The following is a 23,558-nucleotide window of genomic DNA, read 5'->3' on the forward strand; positions in this document are numbered from 1 at the left end:
TGTTTCGCACCAGGTACATATGTACACAAATCTGAAGATATTTTGTATATAAATATACATGTATATGTATAGATATGTTTATATGTATTGACTTGTTAAAGACAAATCCGACTATTGACGAACAATTAGGAAATAAAAAAAAATATATTTTGTATGTATTTTCACAATGTGAAAATGTAAATTGTCTGTTTAATTAATATAATGCAAGCAATTTTATGTTGGGGAAAGAAGACTGCCCATTGGATTTCTCTTTTCTCCCTACACAGTAGTTGTTGAAGCATAATTAAGTAAATCGTAAATTATTGTGCTTCACAACTATTCCTCATTCCAGTTGTTGCCGCCACTTGACTTGTCAGTATATAAAAATACATAAATGCAACAATATCTGGAGATATTATCTTCGGGTTATACATACGGTTTATACATTGCAAGTAACGTTTTGTTTTTCCTTCCGTTAATCTTTACATTTGCATATATCTCTAATAGATCCAAACCTCTGCTTAAAACTTATTTTTGGAACTGGCTATAAAACTGGCCTCATTTTCTCTTTCTGCCATTCTTGCCCTTTGATTCTCTCTTCAGTAGAAATTCTCTTTATCTGCAAAGCGTCCAGTTTTTGTTTACGATTGATTATTTTTAAACAATTTGATGCTGCGCTTCAGTGAGCTGCAGCCTAAGAGCTCTCTTCCCCAAGACCCAAAAATAAAAGAGTAATGTTTGATAGATCGGCACGTCAGTTGCATTAGACCCGCGAGCGATTACATACGTGCAACTGTTCTGATCGGGTGCACTGTCCTCTTTTCTTTACGGCCTCTGGAATAAGTGAATTATTTCACTTATAACCGGGAAATGTTTGTCTAGTTTAAATGAACCAAATGTGTATCATAGCTAGTTCCCTTAAGTGTGTTGTAGTGTGTTCTTTGTAGTGTGTTTAAAGAAGACAAACCTGAAATAATTTGAAATTTTACGTAAAAAATGTGTAGAACATAACCTGCAACATATTTAGTGTACGTGTGGCCATGTATCCGTGTTTTTAAAAGTAAATCAACCAGAAATTGTTTAGAAGACGACAGAGTCGACCAACAATCGACAAGAAAATGCATAACACTCGGGACACATCTAAGAGGGAGCCGAAATATACCTAACTGATAGTCGCAAGTGTCAACCGAGACCCATAAAAGCAGACAAGTTTGCCGCTGTATGCACGGGAATACGAGGAACAGGCTGTCAAAGGCTATTTAGCTCAAGGCAGATCGCTATGAATCTGTATACTCTATATGGCTGGGTAAGACCACACAAACATACATATGTACATATGTACATACATATGTACTTGAAAGTAAGAAAAGAATTTGAGTTTGGGCAAGATATGTACTTACTTGTTAAAGACAAATCCGACAATTGACAAACAATTAAGAAATATAAACAAATATACATATAATGTATATTAAAACAATGTGAATATTCGATGACCCTCTTTTGCGCTACCGTATTGGTTCCACAATGCATAACATACAGTTTGCAAGCAACCACAGCGTGACGGCCTGTTTACAGAATAAATCGAAATTGTATGCGCTTTTGAACTTTCAAATACTCGTACAGTGGGTAAAATAACGTATCAAACTGAAGAAAATTAATTAATTAAACAAAATCAAAAGTTGGATCTTTTATTTTTGTAGTTTAGAAGTTAAACGAGAAGGGACGTGTGAGACGCTTCTTACGCGTCACAACTTTTATACCCGGCACTCAGTACTACATCTGCACTTTAGCGGTTATTTGTCAAATTTTGTCTTCATCTGTCATCTACATCAACAACAGCACTCACGCCAACACGCTCCTTTAGCTCGCCACCCTCCCCTAGAGACACACTTTGAAGAGTCAGGGCAGAGTCGCGGCAGAGGCAGAGACGTGTCAGGGGCAGAGGCCATAAACTGCGCGAAGCAGAGTGTGAATGGGAGAATATGTAAAAAACAAATATAAGCTGCGGGACGGGGTGGGTTTAGCCACTGCAAATTAATTTCTTCATTCTGGCTATAATAATGATCCAATCGGATCACAATTTGGTGATCTGATAGATATGGTCACGGAATGGCGTTTTTAGTTTTCTTTTATCTTCAAAATTGTAGACTTGGGACGTTTTCGCCCTTTTAAACACACTGGTTTCAGTGCGAGCATACAGCGTTACATACAACCGTTATTCGCACAAATACAATATACCCTATGTACTCTTCGAGTACCGGGTATAATGACGACAAATTGTATATAATTTGATAAAAACCGCTAAGGTACAGATGTAGTACTGAGTACCTGGTATAAAAGTTGTGACGCGTAAGATGCGTCTCACACGTCCCTTCTCGTTTTATCTCAATTATTTGAATTATCCTGTGAAAAAATTATTCAAATAAGCAAAAGTTAACTTTTGCGGTATTTTTTTGGTTTTTAACCAGGTTTTTGTGGGGCTGTGTGGCAGCCCCTGCAAATTAATTTCTTCATTTTGGCTAAATAATGATACAATCTGATCCCAAAACGGTGATCTGATAGATATAGCATTCCCTACGGAATGGCGTTTTTAGATTTATTTTATCTTCAAAACTGTGGATACAGCATATTTTCGCGATTTTCGGGGGCGGAAAGGAGAAATTTTGAAAAACACTTGTAGCAGTGAGAGCATACAGCCGTCTGGATGCAAAATTTGGCTCTAGTTTTTGTCTCGGATATCTGACGGACGGACGGATGGACAGACGTCCAGACGGACAGACAGACATGGCTCTATCGACCGGCTATTTATGGTGATCAGGAATATAAATATATACTGTATGGGGTCGGAAACGTTTTCTTCTGTGCGTTACATACATCTATTTTTCACCACAAATACAATATACCCTATGTACTCTGCGAGTAGTGGGTATAAAAAGTCCCAGCGCCTATACTCCATGTATAAATGTTGTTTATAAATAAAAATTGGGAGCGCGCATACGGTGCACGGAACCGCTTGGAACCGCGCTGTAAAAATGTTCTCTATCTCTCTATCGGTTGCTCTCTGGGGCCGCCTCGCCTCTCTTTTACAGTTTTTTCTTTTTGATTTCTTACGGATTGACTGACGAATTTCAATTGAATGCCTCTTCGGGCAGAGGGCACGGCGCTTTATTTATAAAAGAACTCGCACTGCAGGCGGTCGCAACTTTTCCGTCGCTCCTCCGAGAAACAGATAAAAGTGTGGTGCCTGTGCCTTTACCAGTGTAGAGTTGTAAAAAACACTATATGTGAAAATGCGTTTGGTTCAATTTGCATAGCTAACTTTCGCACAATGTGACACCAAAGAGCATTGAAATGGTGCATGGACTTTTTTAAGTGACTGTAAACTGTATTTAATTAAGATAATGTTATCATTGAATGGAATTGAATGAGAGACGAACATCAAAATGGGCAAATTGCATGTGAGTGTTTGTGGATAAGTGACCTTTAGCTTCTCAAAACGTGAGCTAGAGTGGGGTTCACGTCCGCTCTCGCCCACGGAACAAGAGATGTTACTCTTTTGCGGGGATCGCAAGTGCCGGGAGTATCGCTTTGAACGTCTTATACTCTGTGGCGGCTGTGGGGAACTTGCTTCCTGCAGGGATAAGCCAGACCATCCGAGTACGGAGCATGCCAAGTGGTGCGGGGCCTTTGTCATCGAGCCATCGCTGCCCAACAAAGTCCTCCAGGACCTGCCCTTGGATTGCTGCCATTCTAGGCAAATGATGAACAAACTTAGATACATTTCTGAGAAATCTTGATATCAAATATTATTATATGTTCTCAATGATGCATTTTATTTTGCAATTGCAAGTTTCTTCCAATTTATACACTTTCTAGTCCAGAATTTACATAACTTCCTTCATGGAGTATAGCTTAATGCCTCGTTGCATTTCCCACTTCCACACAATATTTCATTGTCACCTTTACGCCACGCGAATCGTTAATTTAATCATTATTTGCGAAATATGCGTGCCAATATAGAATGTATATAAAAAATATCTTACAGTAAAATCACAGCGAGAAACCCCATTAGCGGCAAAGTTGGGCTAGGTCCTCATCCGACATGACAAAGGGTGTGGTGGCATTGTTGTTATTAGTTGGTAAAGTCCCAAATCCGCAGACGCTCCACCTGGAATCTGGAATGTGTGTCACACCCAAACAACAGCCCAATGTAGGACCAAGCTATAGCAACAAATTTCAATTTGTAAGCAGAAAAACGAGAGTCTTTCCCTGCCCCACGGCGTGCCCGTTGTCATGACTATAAGGGCAAACTGTTATCCTGATATGCGTTATGATGGGCTGGAACTTCCTACCTGGCTTGTTTATCTTTGTTCCGACAAGTTCAAGGACGTTCAAATTGGTTTGTTTATTGGATTAGATCGCTGACTGTGGTTAGACTTCAGCAGCATATTATTAATGGAATACATAAGTCCGAAGAGTTTGTCACACGTTGCACACTGACCCACATAGCGTATGCGTAATGTTGAAAATACCGCTTCAAATGCATTGCTTTGATGCATACCTCGATATGTACATACATATGTACATATGTATACGATACGAGTTTTTTCAACAAAAGATTTGAAAAGATTTCCAGCTGTAAAATGTAATTGGAAAATGCCATATATGTAAGTACTTCCACACACCACTCGAGAAGGGATTCCTACTCATGTGTGGCACACGTTTCGAACAAACACCTTCTCTTCCCCAGTCTCTGTCCCTGTTCCTGCCCCCATAGATCTGTCAAGTGGGCAGAATCTTATTCTTAATTAAGTATTGCGGGCAGGTCTAAATATATCTAAATCAACCATATGCAACTTCTCTCGGGGAGCTGCACTGTGTTGCAACTCTATTGGCAAACAGGAACATTTTTCGAATGTTTCTAATTATAATATAACATCCCAGAGATCCCAGCAGCAGAGCAGGACAGAAAACATCTGCAATCCATCAAAACAAAAGAAGCGTGGTCAGCATCCCACTCCAGCAGAGGTGGAGGTTCCATGGCAGCTGATACACACTTGAGATACGGGTCAAGTGGAGATTGGCAGGGGCTCGAAATCGTATATAATATTCCCATTATTTGTTCATATTATTTGATTTTTCTAGTGCCATTCGCCCAAGTTTAGTGTGCCACAGACATGATGGCAGACCCCGAAAACGAAAAAACATCCCGACAATGCGTCTCGGGCGTCGAAAACTGGGTGACATCATTAAGTGGAACTATAATCTAGAAAAATGTAACATGAAATGTGGCAACACAAAGTCCATTTGTTATTTTCAGTGGCTAAGATAATACAAACTAAAGTAAAATTAGCTTCTTTCACTATAAACTGTAAAGGTTATGCACCTGTGCCCTGTCCGTTTTCCCCATCAACGCCAGCTAGTCTCCCAGGTAGACGTAGTATGTATGTCCCAGGTAGACATACATACAAACTTATTAACATACATACATACATATACATAATATTATAGAAATAATCGAAACCGCTAAAGAACTTGTAAATTAAGTAGCATCAATCAGCCAAACAGCTTCCAATTCGGTTCTTTCTTGTAGCTGTCATTGAAGCGATTTGATCTGCAAGGGTACTTCGAGACTCAACCCCAAAAAATCGGAAGCCTTCCGTACTAATCTGTTTTCTTGTGTCCACGATGCTTTCCATTACAGATCACTTCATTGCTGCGCACGCACAACGGCAGCGTCAGCAACAAGGCAATCGAGTCAGCCGAAGAGTTGCCAGAAACATCCCCAGCAACATCCCCGGCAACATCCCCAGCAACATCGCGCGTGACTGGAAAGAAACATCCAGAAAAACGAGGCGAAGCGGCAACAAATGTGGAAGTTGAGTTCTTACCCACGCTAACTTTTTTGTTCGAGCAGCGGCCGAGGAAGGCAACAGCTGAAGAGGCCCAATCGCAATTCACAGAGGAAGTGCAACATGCTGTCAGCGACGCTGATGGCGAGGCCAATTACGCATATGATTTTGATAACGATAACGACTCCACGCACACGTACATAATCTCTAGGAGCAGCTTGACGGCGGCCACATGCAGCTCCAGCAGCACTCCGTACGCTGTCACATCAACAGACACCGAGGAACTATTAAGGCGGCAAAACAACCTCAGTCTCACGGAGGAGGACCAGTCCTCGTTTAGTATCGAGCCGCCCACCAGTTCCATGACAATTGAGATGGCCGAGCAACATTCGGCCCCAACAACAGCAACAACGACTGCAACAACGACAGCCACGGCCACAGCAACAAGCTGTGCAGAGATGGCAGGAGCTACCACCACAACAACGACGACCACGACAAGCAGCAGCATTGAGGAGGACATCGAAGAGGCCATCGAGATCAGTGAGGTGGAGGAGCAGCTCAGCTCCCACGTCGAGTCTCTGTCAGGGCCGGCTGCATACCGCAGACCAAAGGAGCAACCGGGTGCCAAAAGTTTGAGTAGCAGCAATGATGACGAGGAGGAAGGGGATGCGGGTGCGGTTGCGGATGCGGATGCGGAACAGTTTCGCATAGATGATTCCCAGCTCTCGGGTGAAGAGTTGGCTCAGCACTTCCTTACGCTGAACGATGAGAGCGAAGCCGACAATGTACGTCACGATGTACGTTCCAAAGTAGAAGTTAGTCTTTGCTCCTCAAATGATGATGATTTGGACATAAGTCTGCCGCTGGGGCAGTCGAAACCAATGCACTCCCGCCACGAAGACGAAGATGAAGATGAACCAGATATCGTGGACCAGAGCCTGAGCAACCAAAGCACCACAGATGATGTCTCAGAGCTTGCTGAGGAGCCGGTTCAGGCTAGAGGCGAGGAGAGAAGCGAGGCCATTATGAGTGCAAGTGATGCACCGGAAACGCAGGTGGATGAGGAGCCTCAGCTAACCGAGGAGAAGGATCATTCAATGGAGGAGATCGTGGCCAGCAACGAGTCCATCGAGGTGACCTACGAAGCCGACGAGACTGCCAACACATCGCACAAAGTGGATCAGATAACGGATTTAGATGAGGAGCAAGGGCAGGAGGCGTCCCAGACGCAGGATGAGACGGTACAGAATGCGGTCAGACCCACAGCCAAAGTGGAAACGCTCATGCTGCCAATGCTCCAGGAGCCTGTAGTTATGGAGAACAAAGCTGCCAAAGCTTTGGACACTCTGTACCTTCAACCAGAGCCATTCAAGTTGACCATGCTGGAATTGGACTGCGATGATGTGGAGGACGATGATGAGGAAAGTTCCCTGCAGCTGATGAAACTGCGCTTGATGGCCATGAATCAACAGATCCTCAACGACAATGGAGTCAAACTGTCACCCACAGAAGCGGACGAGCAAATGAATAGTAGCTCTAGCAGCAATGCGGAGGTCAAGCAAATGGAGCGATTGCCCCTGTCAGAGTTCAGCAAAGATGTGCTTGAGGATATAACCGAGGAGAGCGAGCGCCTGCTCTCCCTCAGCACCACTATCGAGGAGGAGCGAGAGCAGGGGCAGGAGCAGGACCCACCATCCCTATCCCCCGATGAATCCAAAAAACTGCTTCAGCAGGCGGCCAAGGGAGCAGAAGGCAGTCATTCCAGTTTGGCGAGCTACAACATGCTGAAGCAGTTGGAGGCCAAAGTGCAGGAGCTGCACAGCCAGCTCGAGATGAAGGACAACTGCCTGGCCTCCCTAAATCTGCAGCTGGAGGCGGTTCGCCGCGAAAGCTGTGCGGGGCCAGCCTCTGCTCGAGATTCCAGCTCCATGATGACCAATTCCACGGAGTACCGAACACTGCAGGAAGAGTTCGGGGGCCCGGTAAGCGATCCTTTCAAACTAATAGACCTGTACTCGTATTAAGTTCTCCCACAATTTCCACAGACGCTGGACATGTATCTGGAGGTGTCCCGCAGAGATGAGATGATTGCCAAGCTGACCGAATCACTGCAGCACTCGATGAACGTTCGCGGAGAGCTGCAGGCAGACGCAGAGCGCCTGGGAGGCGAGGTGCAGAATCTGCGCAGGCAGCTTCACGAGGCCATTGATGCAGTCAAGCGATCGAGTGCCGTGTGGCCAGATCAGGAATGCAATCCCGGCCAGCGCATTTCGGAAATATCCATGGATCTGATTAGCGAGAGCGACGACGACCTGGATCGACACTTTCTTACCGACAACGAGGAGCGAGGATCGCGCAGCTCCAAGGAGCGACAAGTTCCCCTTCATTCCCTCGACGACCTTGGCCTCCAACCCCTTCAGCCTGAGTGGACTCCGGCGTTCACCAAGCAGATAGAACAATTCCAAACCTACCTTCTGCCGCAAGAACAGCGGCTTTTCCTAATGGTCCAGCGCAAGTTCGACGACTACCTCGGCCAGCAGTTGAGCATTGTCCGCGAGCAGTGTGCGCAAGAGTTGAAGATTGCCCGTGATCAGTGGGAGAGCGAGAAGCAGAGTAATCAGCAGTCCCAGCAGGCTACACACGCAAGGGAGGTGGAGGAGCTACGCAAGTATTTTGAACACAAGTGTGCCGAACTCGAGAAACAGTTCTCCGACGATGTCTTCTCACACAAATCCCAACACCTGGCTGGCGACAGCTCTTCGGAGTGCTCCGAGGTGGATCAACTGCCAGAGGAGGCCGTGGCCGTGGCTGCCTCCTCCGCCAAGGAGACGTCGCCGCGCAAGCGAAAACGGGCCGAGCTCTTGCTGAGTCCCAGTCACAGGCAAATGACACCCTGCGGATTAGATTCCCTGGGGGAGTGCAGGAGTTCAGGGCAGAATGACAAGGAAGTAAGTGGATTAAATGCGGGTTTTAGATAAATATTAATTGATATGGATCTGGAGGCTAGACCTATTCCTTTCGTATTTCCAAGCAGTGACTTTCTCTCCTCTCAGTTGAGTTTCGCAAATTACGTAATTTGTTTATTGACTCCACCAGAGACGATCATATTTAATATTTTGTCCTAAATTCGATCGATCCTGTAATGGTATATCCATGAATGACGGACTACTATAATCGTCCAACTGAATCTAAATTGATTATAATTATAGAAGTACATTCGAATAAGGTTTATCTGTTGTACTTGCATCGTCAAAAGAATTCCCCATTTCCCCATTTCAGGACATAGCCGAGCTAAAGATATTCTACCAGACGCATATGCAGGATATGAAACGCGACCACGAGCTGACGGTGCGCAAGCTGAGCGATCGCATTAAGTTTTACGAGCGCAGCCAAGGTGACGACGACTATAAGGTAACGATCCATTTGTACGCTGACTGAGACTTACTCGAAAAGTATACGCACTTAGCCTGGCTTTGCTAACTTGCTAACGCATGTCCATTCCTGTTCTCTCTGTCGTTTATAATCCAATATAATAAACCACTAAACCACACCAATTGTAACTACCTGCATCCACGCCCTACCTTGGAAACAACAACTAACCTGCCGACGCGTAGCCTGCTGTCGAATCTCCGCCACGTACCTGTCAAGGTGCGGGAGCGGCAGAGGTGGAGGGTTCGAAGTCAGCAGCACCCAACATCTCGCTCATCATCATTGACGAGGATGAGCTGAATTTCAACAACGAGTCTCAGGTTGTTCAGCGCATTATCGAGGAGTACGAAAGGCGATTGCAGGAGCAATTGGCGTTAGCCCGCCAGGATATTGCCAACGAACTGGAGCGGCAAATACAGGTGAGTGCATGGCATGGCACGGCATGGCAAGTCTTGCATTCCCCGACACTTCCCTGAATGCTCAGTGAGTGTGATTCACATCTCATTTTCCGTCTTCAAAATGTACCGCTTTATTTTTAACAAATCTCGCGCGATCGTAAAAGAAAAACGTGCGAAATCTTGTCAAGCAGCCAAAACAAGAACCAAAGCAAAATCGAGTGGAAACGCTTTTTCCGTGGCGGAGCAGCATGAAAATCATGCTGCGACGAACGGTTGCGAAAAGAACTTTGGATTTGTGCCTGTGGAATCACCTTGCATCACTGTAGCATTAAATCAGCCTGCGATTTCATACCTGCGCCGTCTTCTATTTTAAGGCCCAGTCAAAAGTCAGTAGTCAGTCAATGATCCCAACGGGAACGTTGACTTGAGCGGCTATCCTTCCAGCAGATCCATAGCATTCACAGATCATTCACGGAGGTATGCTGTACTAAATATACACACATATGCAAGAATCTACAAGTGAACGAGATCCCTCCACAAACAAAACCGTCGTAGTTCAAAAATATTTCCTGTCCCACTTATGCTGTCAAAAGATGGGGGCACCTACTTATCTTTCTGTCTGTTTGCCAATTGCCAACAAAATTTCGCATACATTCTTTGACAATTGTTTGAACCAACACAAAAATGTAAGCTGTATGTATGTATGTACATGTGCCATATACAGACATATGTAGTTAAAGAAGATCGGAGAACACATTTCACACTTCTTTAATATCGTCCCAGCCGGAAGTGTTTAAAATTCTAGCTCCCTTTGGTATTAAACAGTTGTTGGATCAGCTATAGAAAAGAGAGTGGAGAAAGGAGAACCACCAAACATAAGAGTGCATGCTGTTGTTATTTTGGATGCTTGGACCCCGTTTGAAATTAACGCTCATAAATTTAAATATACTTCAACACACTCATACTCGTACGCAATATGCACGCACACATGTACACCATTGGGAGAACGATCGGAGAACGAATTTCTCGCTCTCTATCGACCTTCTCTCTTTCTGTTTATAAATGGGTGGTCTGCTTGGGTGCCCGCTCATTTTATTTCGTTATTTCAACGCGTGCGTGCGCGTCTGTCATTGTCGGTGCTTTATTCATTGGAATTTTCATACATATATACATATACATACATATATATGTACAAATGTACATATAGTGAAAGACTTTGCGACTTTCCCGGCGTAAATTAACGAGATCTTCAAGTGGTTTTGCGGAAAAAATAAATCAAATCTTCTAACATTTTAATACTTTGATTAAGTTATTCTTTCGAGTGCTTTAATCCAAATAATAACGTTGTTTCGGTGATCGAAGTAAATTAAAGCATACATAAAAGTAAGAGAGGTAAAGATACGATGTGAGGAAAGTCAATGGGCAATCCACTTGAGATTCCCTGGTCTAAACACAACATCTCTCAAATTCATACAAATTTAAATCCTGTTTAAACAAAAACAGCTAGACTGCACGTTGTCAAAAAACTTTTACATCTGTGTGTATATACCCATATGTATCTTCTTCAAAAGAGCAGAGAAGTCGTTGCCCTTATGACAAAAAAAGAAACCAAGAAGAAGTGGTCCCGTGTTCAGCTACAATCGCTTTCCTGCCTGGGAGTTTATTCTTGTTTAAGGCTCAAACTTAATTTCCACCGAAATCTTTGTTATTTATACATATTTATCAGCAAACGCACAAGATACCGTTCCATAGCGGATATCGATTTTCATATCAGTGGAGAGTGTGCTAAGTGAGTTTTAATTGAAAAAGTCAAGGAGCCAGGACCGCCCCTTCGATTAAGCAATTAGCCAAATCAATTAAAACGCGCATATATAAGGGGGTGTATCGGCATTCAATGAATCAATCAAAGCTACAACTTGCCCATGGATATCGACCGAATTCGTCCAGTGCGGTTCCTACTCCGCTTACTCGGCTGGTTTCGTCTCTGGCCCACATCTGGGGGACCGAGGCCGCATCGTGGCTGGACCAACTGGCAGGGTTATCTTCTTCATTCCGGTTTCACCTTTCTCTTCACTGTACTGATGTGGGTGGAGGCTATCCTTAGTACTGATATGGAGCACACAGTGGATGTTCTGCTAATCTCTCTCACCATGACGGCTCTAGCACTAAAGGTGCTGAATAACTGGAGCTATGCTCACATGGCGCAGCGCATCCTAACCGAGTGGAGCAGTGTGGACCGCTTTCGGCTGAAGACGCTTCAAGAGGTGGACATGTGGCGCATCGAACACCAGCGCTTCGGCCGCGTTGTCTGCGTCTATATAATGTGTAGTGTGGGTGTCATCCCCGTGATCGTCATACCATGTCTGTTCAATATACCGAACAGGCTGCCATTCTGGATGTGGACCCCCTTCGATTGGCAGCAGTCTGTGTCCTTCTGGTTTGCCTTTATATATCAGGCGGTGTTGATCCCCTTTACATGCCTGTGCAACGTAACCATGGATCTGGTCAACTGGTACCTAATGCTGCATCTGTCTCTCTGTCTACGCATGCTAGGTCAGCGGCTGGCTGCACTGAATAACAGTGGTATCCAGCAGGGCGAGGATCAGCTCTGCGCTGACTTATTGGATCTGGTGGCCCTCCACCAGCGACTCAAACAGCAGGCGCTCGACATTGAGAAATTCATTTCGATGAGCACGCTGTTTCAGCTATTGGTCAGCTCCCTGATCATCTGCTGCACCATCTACAGCATACAGATGGTGAGCCAACCCGAGTGTGAATGGGAGTATCTGATCTCCCTCCGTGCCACTCACCTTTCAGACTCCCGTCATGCAAGACCTGGGAAAGTTTGCGGCCATGATTCAATATTTGTTCTCGATGGTCATGCAAATCCTACTGCCCAGCATCTATGGCAATGAGGTAACCAACTCCGCCGCTAAGTTGACTGATGCCCTCTACAGTTCCGCCTGGCCAGACCTTTCGCCTCGTCTGCGTCGCCTCATCCTGATGTTTACAATCTATCTGAATCGGCCCATGTACCTGCGGGCCGGCAGCTTTTTTAATGTGGGGCTGCCGATGTTCACTAAGGTACTCTTAAAGGAGCGTTTAGGGCCCATGGACACTAGAACAGCTTTGGTTTGTGCAATACTTTTGTTTTCCATTGCAGGTCATTAATCAGGCCTATAGTCTGCTGGCCTTGCTACTCAATATGAACAATTAGTGGAGGGGTTTGTTCTCACCTACCCCGGAACAAATCATTTATGTTTTGAATTAGCCAAGATACTTCTCCGCTCGTTTGGAGATTTTTTTCGTCGATACTTGTTGTGCGAAAATCTAAAAATACATATTCTAGTATTGCACCAAACACATGCACTATTTATGTACATACATATACATACATATACATACGTATGTACGTACACGAGCACGTGCAAGTGACGAAAATAAAGAGAAAATTGTGTTTCCCAGTGCAGAAAACATATGTAGGGTAGCTGGAACACCCTCCTTTTGGGGGGAATTTTAGAGCAAGCAGGCAGTGCGTTTCAGTACTTGTTTTAAGGGTTTGGGGTTTTAAAATGGGATTGTGGATGTAAAACGTGCTGTAGTCCAAACCGACGTAAATATTGGAAAACATCGAAACAAAGAAAACTCGTTATCTGCTGGGGTCGGGACCCTCGGAGAGAGAGAGAGAGAGACGAAGAGAAAGAGAGATTTTATTCGATCGCTTTTGAATCGTTATCTCTGGGCACTACTTAATTGTACTCAATGCGGTTTTTAATGGCTGATTTATAGGATTGATTCGAAGGGGCAAGTAGCAGCAACACCATCTAGAAATAATCCATCCTCTCCAGTCATCCGCTACTCGGAATGACGGATGCGGAGGTTTTTATTAAGATTTATCTGTCTGTGGTGCAGTGGGCTCTGGTCTAACTCCACCCTCAAAAATGGAAATGAAATGTAAATAAAGTGTAAATATTTTGGATGAGAGCCATAAATATTTATGCCTTGGTGAAGGCAGAAAAGTTTACTTGAAAGCTACCCTATTATTTTCTCTGTTTCATGTGCAACTGACTGTTCCATGTGCAAACGACTGTTCCATGTGCAACCGACTGTTCCATGTGCAACCTTCATTCGCGAGATGCAACAGACCTTACACAGACTTCAATCTTATCAATTCCGTATACAAATTGCTCTTACAGAACCTGCTATCTGAGAACGCTGTGGATGATCAGCACTGGCCCAAGGAGCTGATCTTGCTGCGGGAGAAATTTACGGCCAAAAGTCAACTGGAGATCACTCAGCTGAATATCAAACATGCCGATGAGGTAAGTCGAGAATGCGGCAGGCAGTGCCTCTCTCTTATGAGAATGCCGCACTACTTTATTTCCGATTGGGGGTCCCTTGCAGATGTCGCGCCTGAAACTGGAGTACGAGAAACAGCTGAATCGCAGGAACAAACGCCACTTGACCTTCGACTCGAGCCGTGACCTAGAGCAGGTGATCAACGAGCGCGATGGACTTCGGGAGTTGTCGAAGAGCTTCCGCAGCGTGCTCTGCCGGCTGGCCAAGTGCGTGGCCAACTGTGAGGAGGATCTGAATGCCACGCTGTCTGAGGAAGTGCAACGTCTGCTGCTCCACAGTCACAATCACAGTCACAGTCGCAGTCAGGAAGTCGGCGAAGAGTTGGAGCAGACGCTGAGCAGCTCCCTGAACAATACGCGGCCTCTGCGTCTGGTCCCGGATGTACATAGTCTGCTAGAGTTGGTGGAGGATCCCAGTCTGGTGCAGTTCATTAATAGCAAGAGCAACGAAGACAACATAGAGGACTTCGACCTGACCGACTGTCTGGAGCGCCTGAAATCAGAGGCCACCTATCTGCTGCAACTCTCGGAGGACCTGCACAAGCAACGGGAGCACGATTCCAACGATTCCCTGGGAGAGCCGGAGAAGCAGGAGCATGAACTGTGCTGCGAGGCGGAGGATGGCCTCAAGACAACGGCTGCTGTGCAGCAGCAATTGCTCTCCAAGTTCGTGCGCACCAACTCCCTCAACGACCAGCAGCTGGGTGTGGCCAATCGGCGGAAGAACAGCAGCTCGGAGGGGGCAAAGACGCACACCTCCCTGCCGCACGATCTGCAGCAGCACGCGGGCAACGCCTCAGAGATCTCCTTCCAACTGGTGGAGCTGAAGAACCGCTTGATCAAATCGGAAACTGATCGACAGAAACTGCAGCAGCAGTTGAGCAACACCATCGATCGCAATGCAGAGCTGGGAAATGAGCTGCAGGCCCTGCGCGATCAACTTTCGCAGTTGAACTCGCTCAACCACACGGATTATAATGAGGGCTACGGCTTGGGGCGGATGAAAAGCCTCCAGGAGCAGGGCCTAGTCCAGTCGTCGGCCAGCTTTACTGCATTGCAGGACCGGGCCCGTCACCTGCTCTCCTCGTCGCCCGGCAGCCAACAGGATCAGCTGGAGCAGACTCGTGACTCGGGGAATGCCACCGTCATGCTGCTGCAGCTGATCGAAGACTTTTGCCGCGAGGGCGACAAGGTGGTGGAGTGCAGCAAGAAGGATCGAGAAGATCTTCAGTCACAGGTGAGTGTTCGGGTCAGAATCTACGGATTGATCTCGATTTCCTTTACATACATACATATACATATCTCGTTTTTGTGAGTGCTAAACGCATGAAAAGTACACTTGAAGAAGTCGATTAGTTTGTAAGCCAGGTTATTACCCAATCAGAGCCCTTGTTACAACCCTTCCACTGACACACAAACAGATCGATACCGCTGACAAGCAGCTCAAGGATACACGCCGATTCCTGGAGGATCAGGCCGCTGAGCGCGAGCAGGAACGCGACGACTTCCAGCGTGAAATCGAGCTACTAAAGTCGCAATTGCGCGATAAGGAGAAGGAATGTTGCTCCTATGCCAATGCCTCCGAGGAGGTGAGTCCTGTCCACTATCTACGATCGCTAAGATCTCAATTGGTTGATTTTGGGCACGGTTTTAAAAACTGTTTACGTTTAAAATGCCTCTGCATTTACCTATCTGATTATTCTATTTTTGATGTATTCTTTCTCTTTCGGATTTTTGCTTAGTTATAACTTCTTAAGTTTTGTAGAAATTTGCCGAGTTCTAGTAGTATGCCTTCCTCAAGAAGAATTGTATTAACTGACAAACACTAACAATAAGCACTGTCTTAGCTAAACTAAACAAAACATTTGCTCATAAGAATTCCATGAAACATTGAACGGAATATGGAGATTTTCACAACTCGTATGTGGGTGCCTCTGTGGGCATTGAATTTAAATCAAGGGCACCATCTAAGGTACATATTCAAAAGAGATTTTCGTAAGCTTGTGCCGACATATTTATAGACCCCCGGAGGTAAATATATACATATGTACATACATATGTACATATGTATGTGTATGCAAATGTACATATGTATGTGTATGCAAATGTACATACATATACACACACATTAAAAGCGCGCGAGTCCGGTCCATTCACTAAGATTTTTCTTGTCGGAAAATGAACTCATTTTCATTTCCTGTGGGACTGAATTGTGTGGATAATTTGGAATTGAAGTTGTATGAAAGTTTATTAGAAACTTCGATTACATAATATAAGTTTTTTTAATATTTCGGTGTGGTTCTGTGTCTACTTCTCTTTTCGCATACATCTAATCGAGCAAATTGCCTATTTAAACTAATTCTGCACCCTCTCCCCACTACCACACTGCGCACCCGCAATTAATAGTTGAAGTTCAGAAAGAAAAAGCATGTAAGTTGTCACTAAAATGGGAACGCACCCGGACACTGCTCCTCATCACACTTTACCAAAATTTCACCATACCACCATACCACACCACACGAAAATAGGAGTCATTTTTATAAATATGCTATAATTTGGGGTTTCTCTCCCATATACCCTCTACACAGTACGCCCAATTGGAGGCCCAACTGCGTGCGGCAAACCTACAGCTGAGCCAGTCGATCGACAAGAAAGATAGGTTCGAGGTTGAGCTGAAGGCATCCATTGATAAAATTTTTGTGCTGCGCGAGATCATCTCGGAGCTGGAGACCCAAGTGCAGACCAAGTCACTGAACGAGCACGTGCTGGACGAGAAGACGAAACAGCTGGAGGACTATGTCAGCCTCCAGATGAGCGCCAACGATGCCTTGCAGCAGGAGGTCCACAGCCTCCAGAAGGACATCGGCGAGGGCTATCAGTCTCGGATTCGCCTGCTGGAGGAGAAGCTGCAGCAGGGCAGGCCATCTGCAGAACAGAGCCTTGTCCTCGTACAAGTGGCTGAGAAGCTGCGGGACATTGAAACCACGCTGGAGCAGAAGACAAAGGTCCTGGAATCGCTGCACAACTCCAATACCACCTCCAATTCGGCCAGCCTGAGTGTCACCGAAGATGTCTCCGTCCATGGTGGCGGAAGTAGGCCACTAACCGCAGTGGGCTCGCCCTCGCATTCCTCTCTGACCGTTGAGGGTGTGGAGCGGGTCACCCAAATGCTGGATAGACACACGCGCGTTGAAGAGGCCGCCATTAAGCGGATCCGCGATCTGGAGATGCAACTGCAGCAGATGCGTTCCGGCTGTGTGGTAAGTAAACGTTCATCTTTACTCATCTGAAACTAGAAGCGGCTTTCCTTTGGAGTTCAAGCGATTGGTTGATTAAATCGAGCACCCTCGGGTTATTTCTAAGCAGTTGTGAACACATACATACGTATATTTTATTTCAAAATGTAACCTAAATCAAGTTCAAATTCAACGGCATTAGTACATTTTTTTTGCAGCCTAGACCGCTCGTCTTACATTTTTCAATTCATATCGATAGCAAAAGTATCGATAGCATAGCCTCGCTAACATTTATCATTCGCTGCAAAATGTTAACTTAACATTCTCTTTCTGTGAACCAGATCTGCTCAACTATTGAGCTCAACGGATCGTTCGTGTCTTTCTGCTTTTTATCTTTCTTTCGTTCCGTGTAATTGAAAGGAAATATTGAATATATACAGCAAATAAAGAAAGGGACATGTAAATGAAAATGTGGGAAAAGTGCTTAGTGTAATAATTTAATCAAAGAAATCGTGTGCTGTGCTTGTTCCTGATATGTTTAACGGCCCGAAAACGCTTCCCATCTTTGGTCCGTTGCGAGTGAGTTTCTTTTAAGTTTGTGGACTTTAATATCTCACAAGGTTCCTCGCACTGCCAGAGAGTCTATCCCCCCAGTGGCTCTGTGTGTGTGCGACAAGTGGCCCCGACAATTTATGGTTTTCAAGAATGTTTTTACATATGTACATAAATATGAATGTAAATATGTAAATACATATGTATTTGTACATACATATACTCGTACATTATTTATTTGATGTATTCTACATGGTTCATAGTTCATGGCGTGTTCTGCTGCATACCATAACAATATAATATAACTGTAAATAATTCAATTTGTTGTGCCACAAAATTATACAAATGTTTTGCTTACTTCGCTCATTCTAGCTATTCCGATTTACATATATTCCGATTTTTCTGTAATTTATGGCAGGTGTGTTATCAATGTTCAATGTGGAACACGCTGTGTCAGAAATAGCCGTCTCCTGGCTCCTTTAATTTATACCCGGGCTGTTCTACTTTAGAAATAGACGCCATTCCCGTTCCTCTTATTCATACTCGTGTTTCCCTTTCCGTAACATACCCTGATATGAGTAGCGACTCTTTTAAGCCAAATGAAAATAAAAAATTTGGCACCCGTTGCACCTGAAAATCTGCATTATACCTGGGGCAGAGCACCGCAGTGAGCGGGGCAATTGAATGTCAAACATGCCTTAAAAATGTTTTTATGCTACGACACACATGCCGCTGGATACGGAATGAAATCTAGTGCCAGAGAGCACTAGGGGTAGCTGCGTAAGAACCCGCATAAATATGAGTGCAGCAGGGCGAGTAAACAACATCATCAGCTCCAGCAAGATACAAAAAGTGCAAAAGCAAGAGATACAGATACTGAGCACAGTGGACCGAACTGCTGTTCGAGTTAAAGTTTATCTTTCTACCTTAACTACAAAAATATGTTTGCATACGCAATGATGGATGGAGCATGATGTTTCTGGCAGCTATGATTTTATTTGAATATGAGAAGAGTCCATCAAATTGTCAACTTTTTCGCCGAAAGACAAACCACTGTGCACAGTGCATACATAAGTGTATGCATGTCCATTGTAATTGATGATGGAAAGGGTTAAATGCAGATTAAGGGAACGGTCAAACGGTCGGTCGGTCATTGCCCGCTACAGACACAACACGCACCCACTAAAAAAGATATTGTATGTAGCACATCTAACCATTTATAATTTTCGTCCAAATGTATAGGAGCTGCAACATGAGCGGGATTCCCTGCAGGGCCGCATAGATGAGCAGACCCTAAAGATATCCACACTGCACACGCGACTGGAGGAGCAGCGACAAAGGGCGGAACAACTGCATCGAGCTGGCACCTCTGACCTGAACACACGCGTCAACGAGCTGCAAGGAGAGGTGAAGAATCACATCGAGCAGCTGGCGGCCCGGGACAAGCAGATGGCCACCATGCGACAGCAACTGCAACGCAGCAAGGAGGAGATCACGCGCCTAGAGGCAGAGCTGACGGTGCTCACCAAACCCGATCGCACTGTGGTGGAACGTCTCCAGGTCGAGCTTCAAAGGAAGGGTGACGAGATTTGCAAGCTGAGGGAGAAGATACGCACGGAGATGATCAATCGATTGGCGGTGCCGGACCTGATGGAGACCATGTTGGCGGACAAGAACGATGAGATCGATCACCTGCGCGACCAGCTGGAGGCCAAGGAAAGAGAACTGCGGGTGGCTCATGAGAATGCCAGTCAGAACTCCTCGCCAGCAGCGGGCCCGGCTGAAAAGCAGGAAGCCAGTGCCAAGCTTAGTGCACGCACCCTCAGCGACATAGGATCGATTACCGAGTTCCCCGAGCCGGATGTGGATCGCCGAGCAGCCATGCTCAGTCTAAGTGCTCCCCTGCAGATGGGCGATGGTGCGGGCGGCTTTCTGCACCAGACAATGGTAAGTGCCCTATCCTTACCCTTACCCTTAACCTTAACCTAACCCTACCCTTACGCTCTGACAATTGAAGGAAACTTCCAAGGAGGCTGTGGCCAATCTCACGTACAAGCGCACTGATGATCTCAGTGGCTTTGCGGCTCCCTATCCGATCAACACGTTCGAGCATCCTCATTACTTCCAGGCCACGGGCATCACGGCCCAGAGCAGCGATGGTCTAACACCAGGTCTAGTGCCAAGACAGATCAACTTTTCCAATTTGACAGAGGATTCAAAGCTAAAAACGCCCAGTTTGCTGATGCGGACCCCGGAAATGCCGAAGACCACTACCCCCGGGGATGTACAGCAGCTGCAAAAGAAGCTAACCGAACTGGAGCGACAGAAGGAGCAACAGCAGAGCGAAATGGAAGCGAAGCTATCTGATCTAGAAAAGCAGCTGCAGCAGAAAAAGGAGCAGTGGATCCGACACGACAAGACTCTGCGAGGTCACGAGGAGAGCGAGGAAAGGTATCGCCTGCGTATCGAGTCGCTTGAGTCAAGGATTCTGGAGGCGGCTGCCCAGGAGGCTGCCGAGAGGCAGAACCTACGCATGGAGCTGAACTGCGTGAGCGCGGCGCACCATCAGTGCGAAGATGCGGCGGCTGCAGGCAAGCGAGAGCTTGAGAAGCTCAACAGCGAGGTCAAGAAGAAGGCGGAGCACCTGCAGACTGCCCTCAGGCGGTGTGCTGACCTGGAACTCCAAGTTCAGACTCTGGAGCGGGACCTGGAGCGACTGAAGCATAGCGAAAATAGCTCCAAGCAGTACTCCGTGGATGAGATTGCACAACAGGTGGAGAAGGAGCTGAACTATTCGGCCCAGCTGGACTCAAGCATCCTTAAGGCCATTGAGAGCGAGGAAGAAAATAATCTGGACAAGAAGCAGCAGCAAAAGGAGGCTCAAACGGAGGAGGAACACTCCCCGGGTACTGGAAATGGAACGGACGACGAGAACTTCACCGGAGAACGGGAATTGCTGAACCAGCTGGAAGCCTTCAAGACCCAGTTGGCTGTGGAACGTGACCAATGTGAGGCCTTAAGCAAGGAGCTGCTGAGCGAAAAGCAGCACTCGCAGGACATTCAAGAGCAGGACGTCGTCATTATCGAGGCCATGCGAAAGCGTTTGGAGACTGCCCTCGATGCCGAGGAAGTGCTGCACAAGCAGCTGGACCAGGAGCGCGAGCGATGTGAACGCCTTCAGACGCAACTTACCTCCCTCCAACGGGCCGAGAGTCGTCGCAACAGTTCGCTGCTCTCGAAGTCGCCCGGCGACTCGCCCCGCAAATCGCCACGTGCCGACTTCGAATCTGAGCTGGGAGAGCGCCTGCGTAGCGAGATAAAGCTGTTGGCTGCACAGAACGAGAGGGAGCGTGAGCGATCAGCGGATGCTCAGCGTAGCAGCGAGCGGGAGCGACAGCGCTACGAGAAAGAGTTGCAGGAACGAGTGGCCTACTGCGAGCGTCTGAAGCAGGAGATGGAGAAGCAGGCGCGCGACAAGGAGGCGGCAGAAGTGGAGCTGGAGCACTTCAACGAGCGCCTCACGCTGCAAGCTAGTGAGATCCAGAGCCTCGAGGCGAGGCTGGTCACGCTGCAGGAGGCGGAGACCCGCAGGGCCAACACACGCACACGCCAGCACCAGGAAAACGTCAATCTGCATGCAGAAATTCACGAGTTGAAGTCAAAACTGTTGGCTGCGGAGGCCGAACGGGATTGTCTTGACCAGAAGGTCAACCACCTGCGCTCCGACGTGGGTCGATCCGGTCATCGCGAGGCCAAACTGGCCGAGGCCCTGGCACAAGCTAACGATCGGCTCGCTCACAGTACGGACGATACCGTGCCGGCGCAGTTCCTCCAAAAGATGAAGGAGATCAATACACTGCTGGCGGAGAACACCCAGGAGAACCGTCAGATGGCCGAGACAGTGCAGTATCTGGTGGGGGAGCGGATTGCTCTTCAGAGGAAGTGCGAAGAGCTTAGCGGGTCGGGCAGTGGTAACGTTGGAGAGCTTGAGGAGCGCTGCCGCCAGCTGCTCGGACGCTATCTGCGCGTTGAGTCTCATCGTAAGGCTTTGGTATATCAGAAAAGATATCTGAAACTAACTTTAGAGGGATACCAGGCCAGTGAGCAGCTTGCCCTGCGAACCATGGCCGGGGACGCACCGCAGCGAAAGTCCAAAAAGAAGTTTAAGTGTGTTTCATCCCGCATTTTCTTTTATCGATCCCTTTTTAACTCAAACACACTATTATCTTATTTGACAGGACTGCTGCCCTAGCCATAATTGCCATACAACGCATCAAATATATTGGACGCATCTGGCTCACAGGAAAGCGGATTGTGAGCAAATCTGTTTTCACCATAACCCAGCAGAGGTAAGACCCGCTCAGAAATACCCAGACTATTCCGCTGTATATATAAAAGCCTCATCATAACCAACATTGATTACATTTTCTCGTTCCCTTAAGCTCTAAGATGCCCCTAGTGACGGTCAATATGAAAGTAAAACTAAGCAAAGGCGATTCAGCCAAGAAATAGGTTGCCCAAGGTCTGCTCCTCTCACGAAGCACTATAGTCTGTTTCACTTGCATATAACATAGTACTAACAAATTTAAATCTTGACCTCGTCACCAATGTAGATAGACCCAATCCCACTTTCAATTGGCTTGAACCCACCAATCTTAAAATTCACATATTCTGATTGACCGACGACTAATCGAAGCTTTTTTTTCAGAAACTCGCATGGCCTCAATCTGAATGTGCCGCCTCCCCAATCTCCACTGCCTGTGCCCAACTCGAACCTACCCACCAAAAACATCATTTCGGAGCGCCTCGGTTATGCGCCCATCTCTCCCCCTCTGGTCGACTTTAGCACCCTGCAGCCAATCGTGCTGTCACCTGACTACACTCTCCAGGAGCCAGCCCCTTCAATGCCCAAGAACCACAACAACCAGAGCAGTCTACCATCGCTGGCCAGGCTGGACTGGCCTACCATGCAGAAGCCAAGGCGCGCGCATGCTCGGCATCATTAGAGACTCGATCTGAGACAATCCGAGCCTAATCCTGTCGACCATGCTCAACTGGAAGCCTTAGCTTTTAAGCGAAGCCATATCATAAGACTTTCAATCATCGCAAGGGCCCCCCATGTAGTTTGTATTGCCATTTCCCACAACTAAGTGTTAAGCTGTTGAAACCTACTTTAAGAATGCCCTGCCCCTTTGCTCCACGCCCCTTCCTACTTAGAGTTGTAGTCACGTCTGTAAATGTTATTCGTAGGTATACCAAAACAGTAATCCTAATCCGTTTCCCAGTATTTTTTTATTGGCTGACCGAACCTCCAGTCATTTATATTTAGTTATTTCCTACGTTTGACTCAATAAGTTTATTAAACCAAGACCTATTTTAACTTAAATGCTTTTCTTTTTCTGTTGATTTATTCAGAATGTTCAATAGCTACATATATAATTTGTACTGTATGCCGTGGATTGTGCCTTGCAGGAGTGAAGTCAATGGAGAACACAGAATTTAGTTTTGAAACATGGAGCGTCATTGCGTGCAGGTTGAGTGCCAGAGGGATTGTTTTGCCTTGGCTAACAGAAAACTCTGCACCTGATGGCAGCTTAAGGCGAAATGTACGTTAAAAGCTTTACAGCCCCTCAACCACCTCACCAGAATTATAAGCAGGGATACACTTTCCCTGCAAGTCCTTTTGATTTGCACTATCAAGCTGCAAACCATCAGAAGCGAGAAAGCCGCGATGTGGTCACAGTTAATGCATCC

The 23,558-nt window shown here is 46.3% G+C and overlaps 2 protein-coding genes across 12 annotated transcripts; both read left to right on the forward strand.

The window, feature by feature from the left end:
* Positions 1-920: 920 nt before the first annotated feature.
* LOC117893204 (pericentrin) lies at positions 921-23,187 on the forward strand. 10 transcript variants are annotated; one of them, XM_034799723.1, is made up of 14 exons: positions 921-1,285; positions 5,684-7,813; positions 7,877-8,778; positions 9,101-9,242; positions 9,446-9,679; positions 13,855-13,980; positions 14,063-15,253; positions 15,438-15,605; positions 16,423-16,446; positions 16,605-17,276; positions 19,047-19,751; positions 19,822-21,971; positions 22,043-22,153; positions 22,247-22,355. In XM_034799723.1, the coding sequence occupies exons 1-14, from the start codon at positions 1,259-1,261 to the stop codon at positions 22,314-22,316; spliced, it is 8,652 nt and encodes a 2,883-aa protein (XP_034655614.1). In that variant the 5' UTR covers positions 921-1,258; the 3' UTR covers positions 22,317-22,355. The 10 variants fall into 10 exon arrangements, with proteins under 10 accessions (XP_034655614.1, XP_034655610.1, XP_034655611.1 ...); XM_034799719.1 differs by lacking the exon at positions 22,247-22,355 and adding an exon at positions 22,513-23,187 and having other exon boundaries at positions 922-1,285; positions 7,877-8,779; positions 9,111-9,242; XM_034799720.1 differs by lacking the exons at positions 16,423-16,446; positions 22,247-22,355 and adding an exon at positions 22,513-23,187 and having other exon boundaries at positions 922-1,285; positions 7,877-8,779; positions 9,111-9,242.
* LOC117893214 (putative odorant receptor 71a) lies at positions 11,057-13,085 on the forward strand. 2 transcript variants are annotated; one of them, XM_034799749.1, is made up of 3 exons: positions 11,068-12,414; positions 12,476-12,742; positions 12,822-13,085. In XM_034799749.1, the coding sequence occupies exons 1-3, from the start codon at positions 11,581-11,583 to the stop codon at positions 12,873-12,875; spliced, it is 1,155 nt and encodes a 384-aa protein (XP_034655640.1). In that variant the 5' UTR covers positions 11,068-11,580; the 3' UTR covers positions 12,876-13,085. The 2 variants fall into 2 exon arrangements, with proteins under 2 accessions (XP_034655639.1, XP_034655640.1); XM_034799748.1 differs by having other exon boundaries at positions 11,057-12,414; positions 12,476-12,884.
* Positions 23,188-23,558: the final 371 nt, after the last annotated feature.

This window comes from Drosophila subobscura, chromosome J (genome assembly GCF_008121235.1).
Source record: "Drosophila subobscura isolate 14011-0131.10 chromosome J, UCBerk_Dsub_1.0, whole genome shotgun sequence".
In the NCBI taxonomy this organism is placed as follows: domain Eukaryota; kingdom Metazoa; phylum Arthropoda; class Insecta; order Diptera; family Drosophilidae; genus Drosophila; species Drosophila subobscura.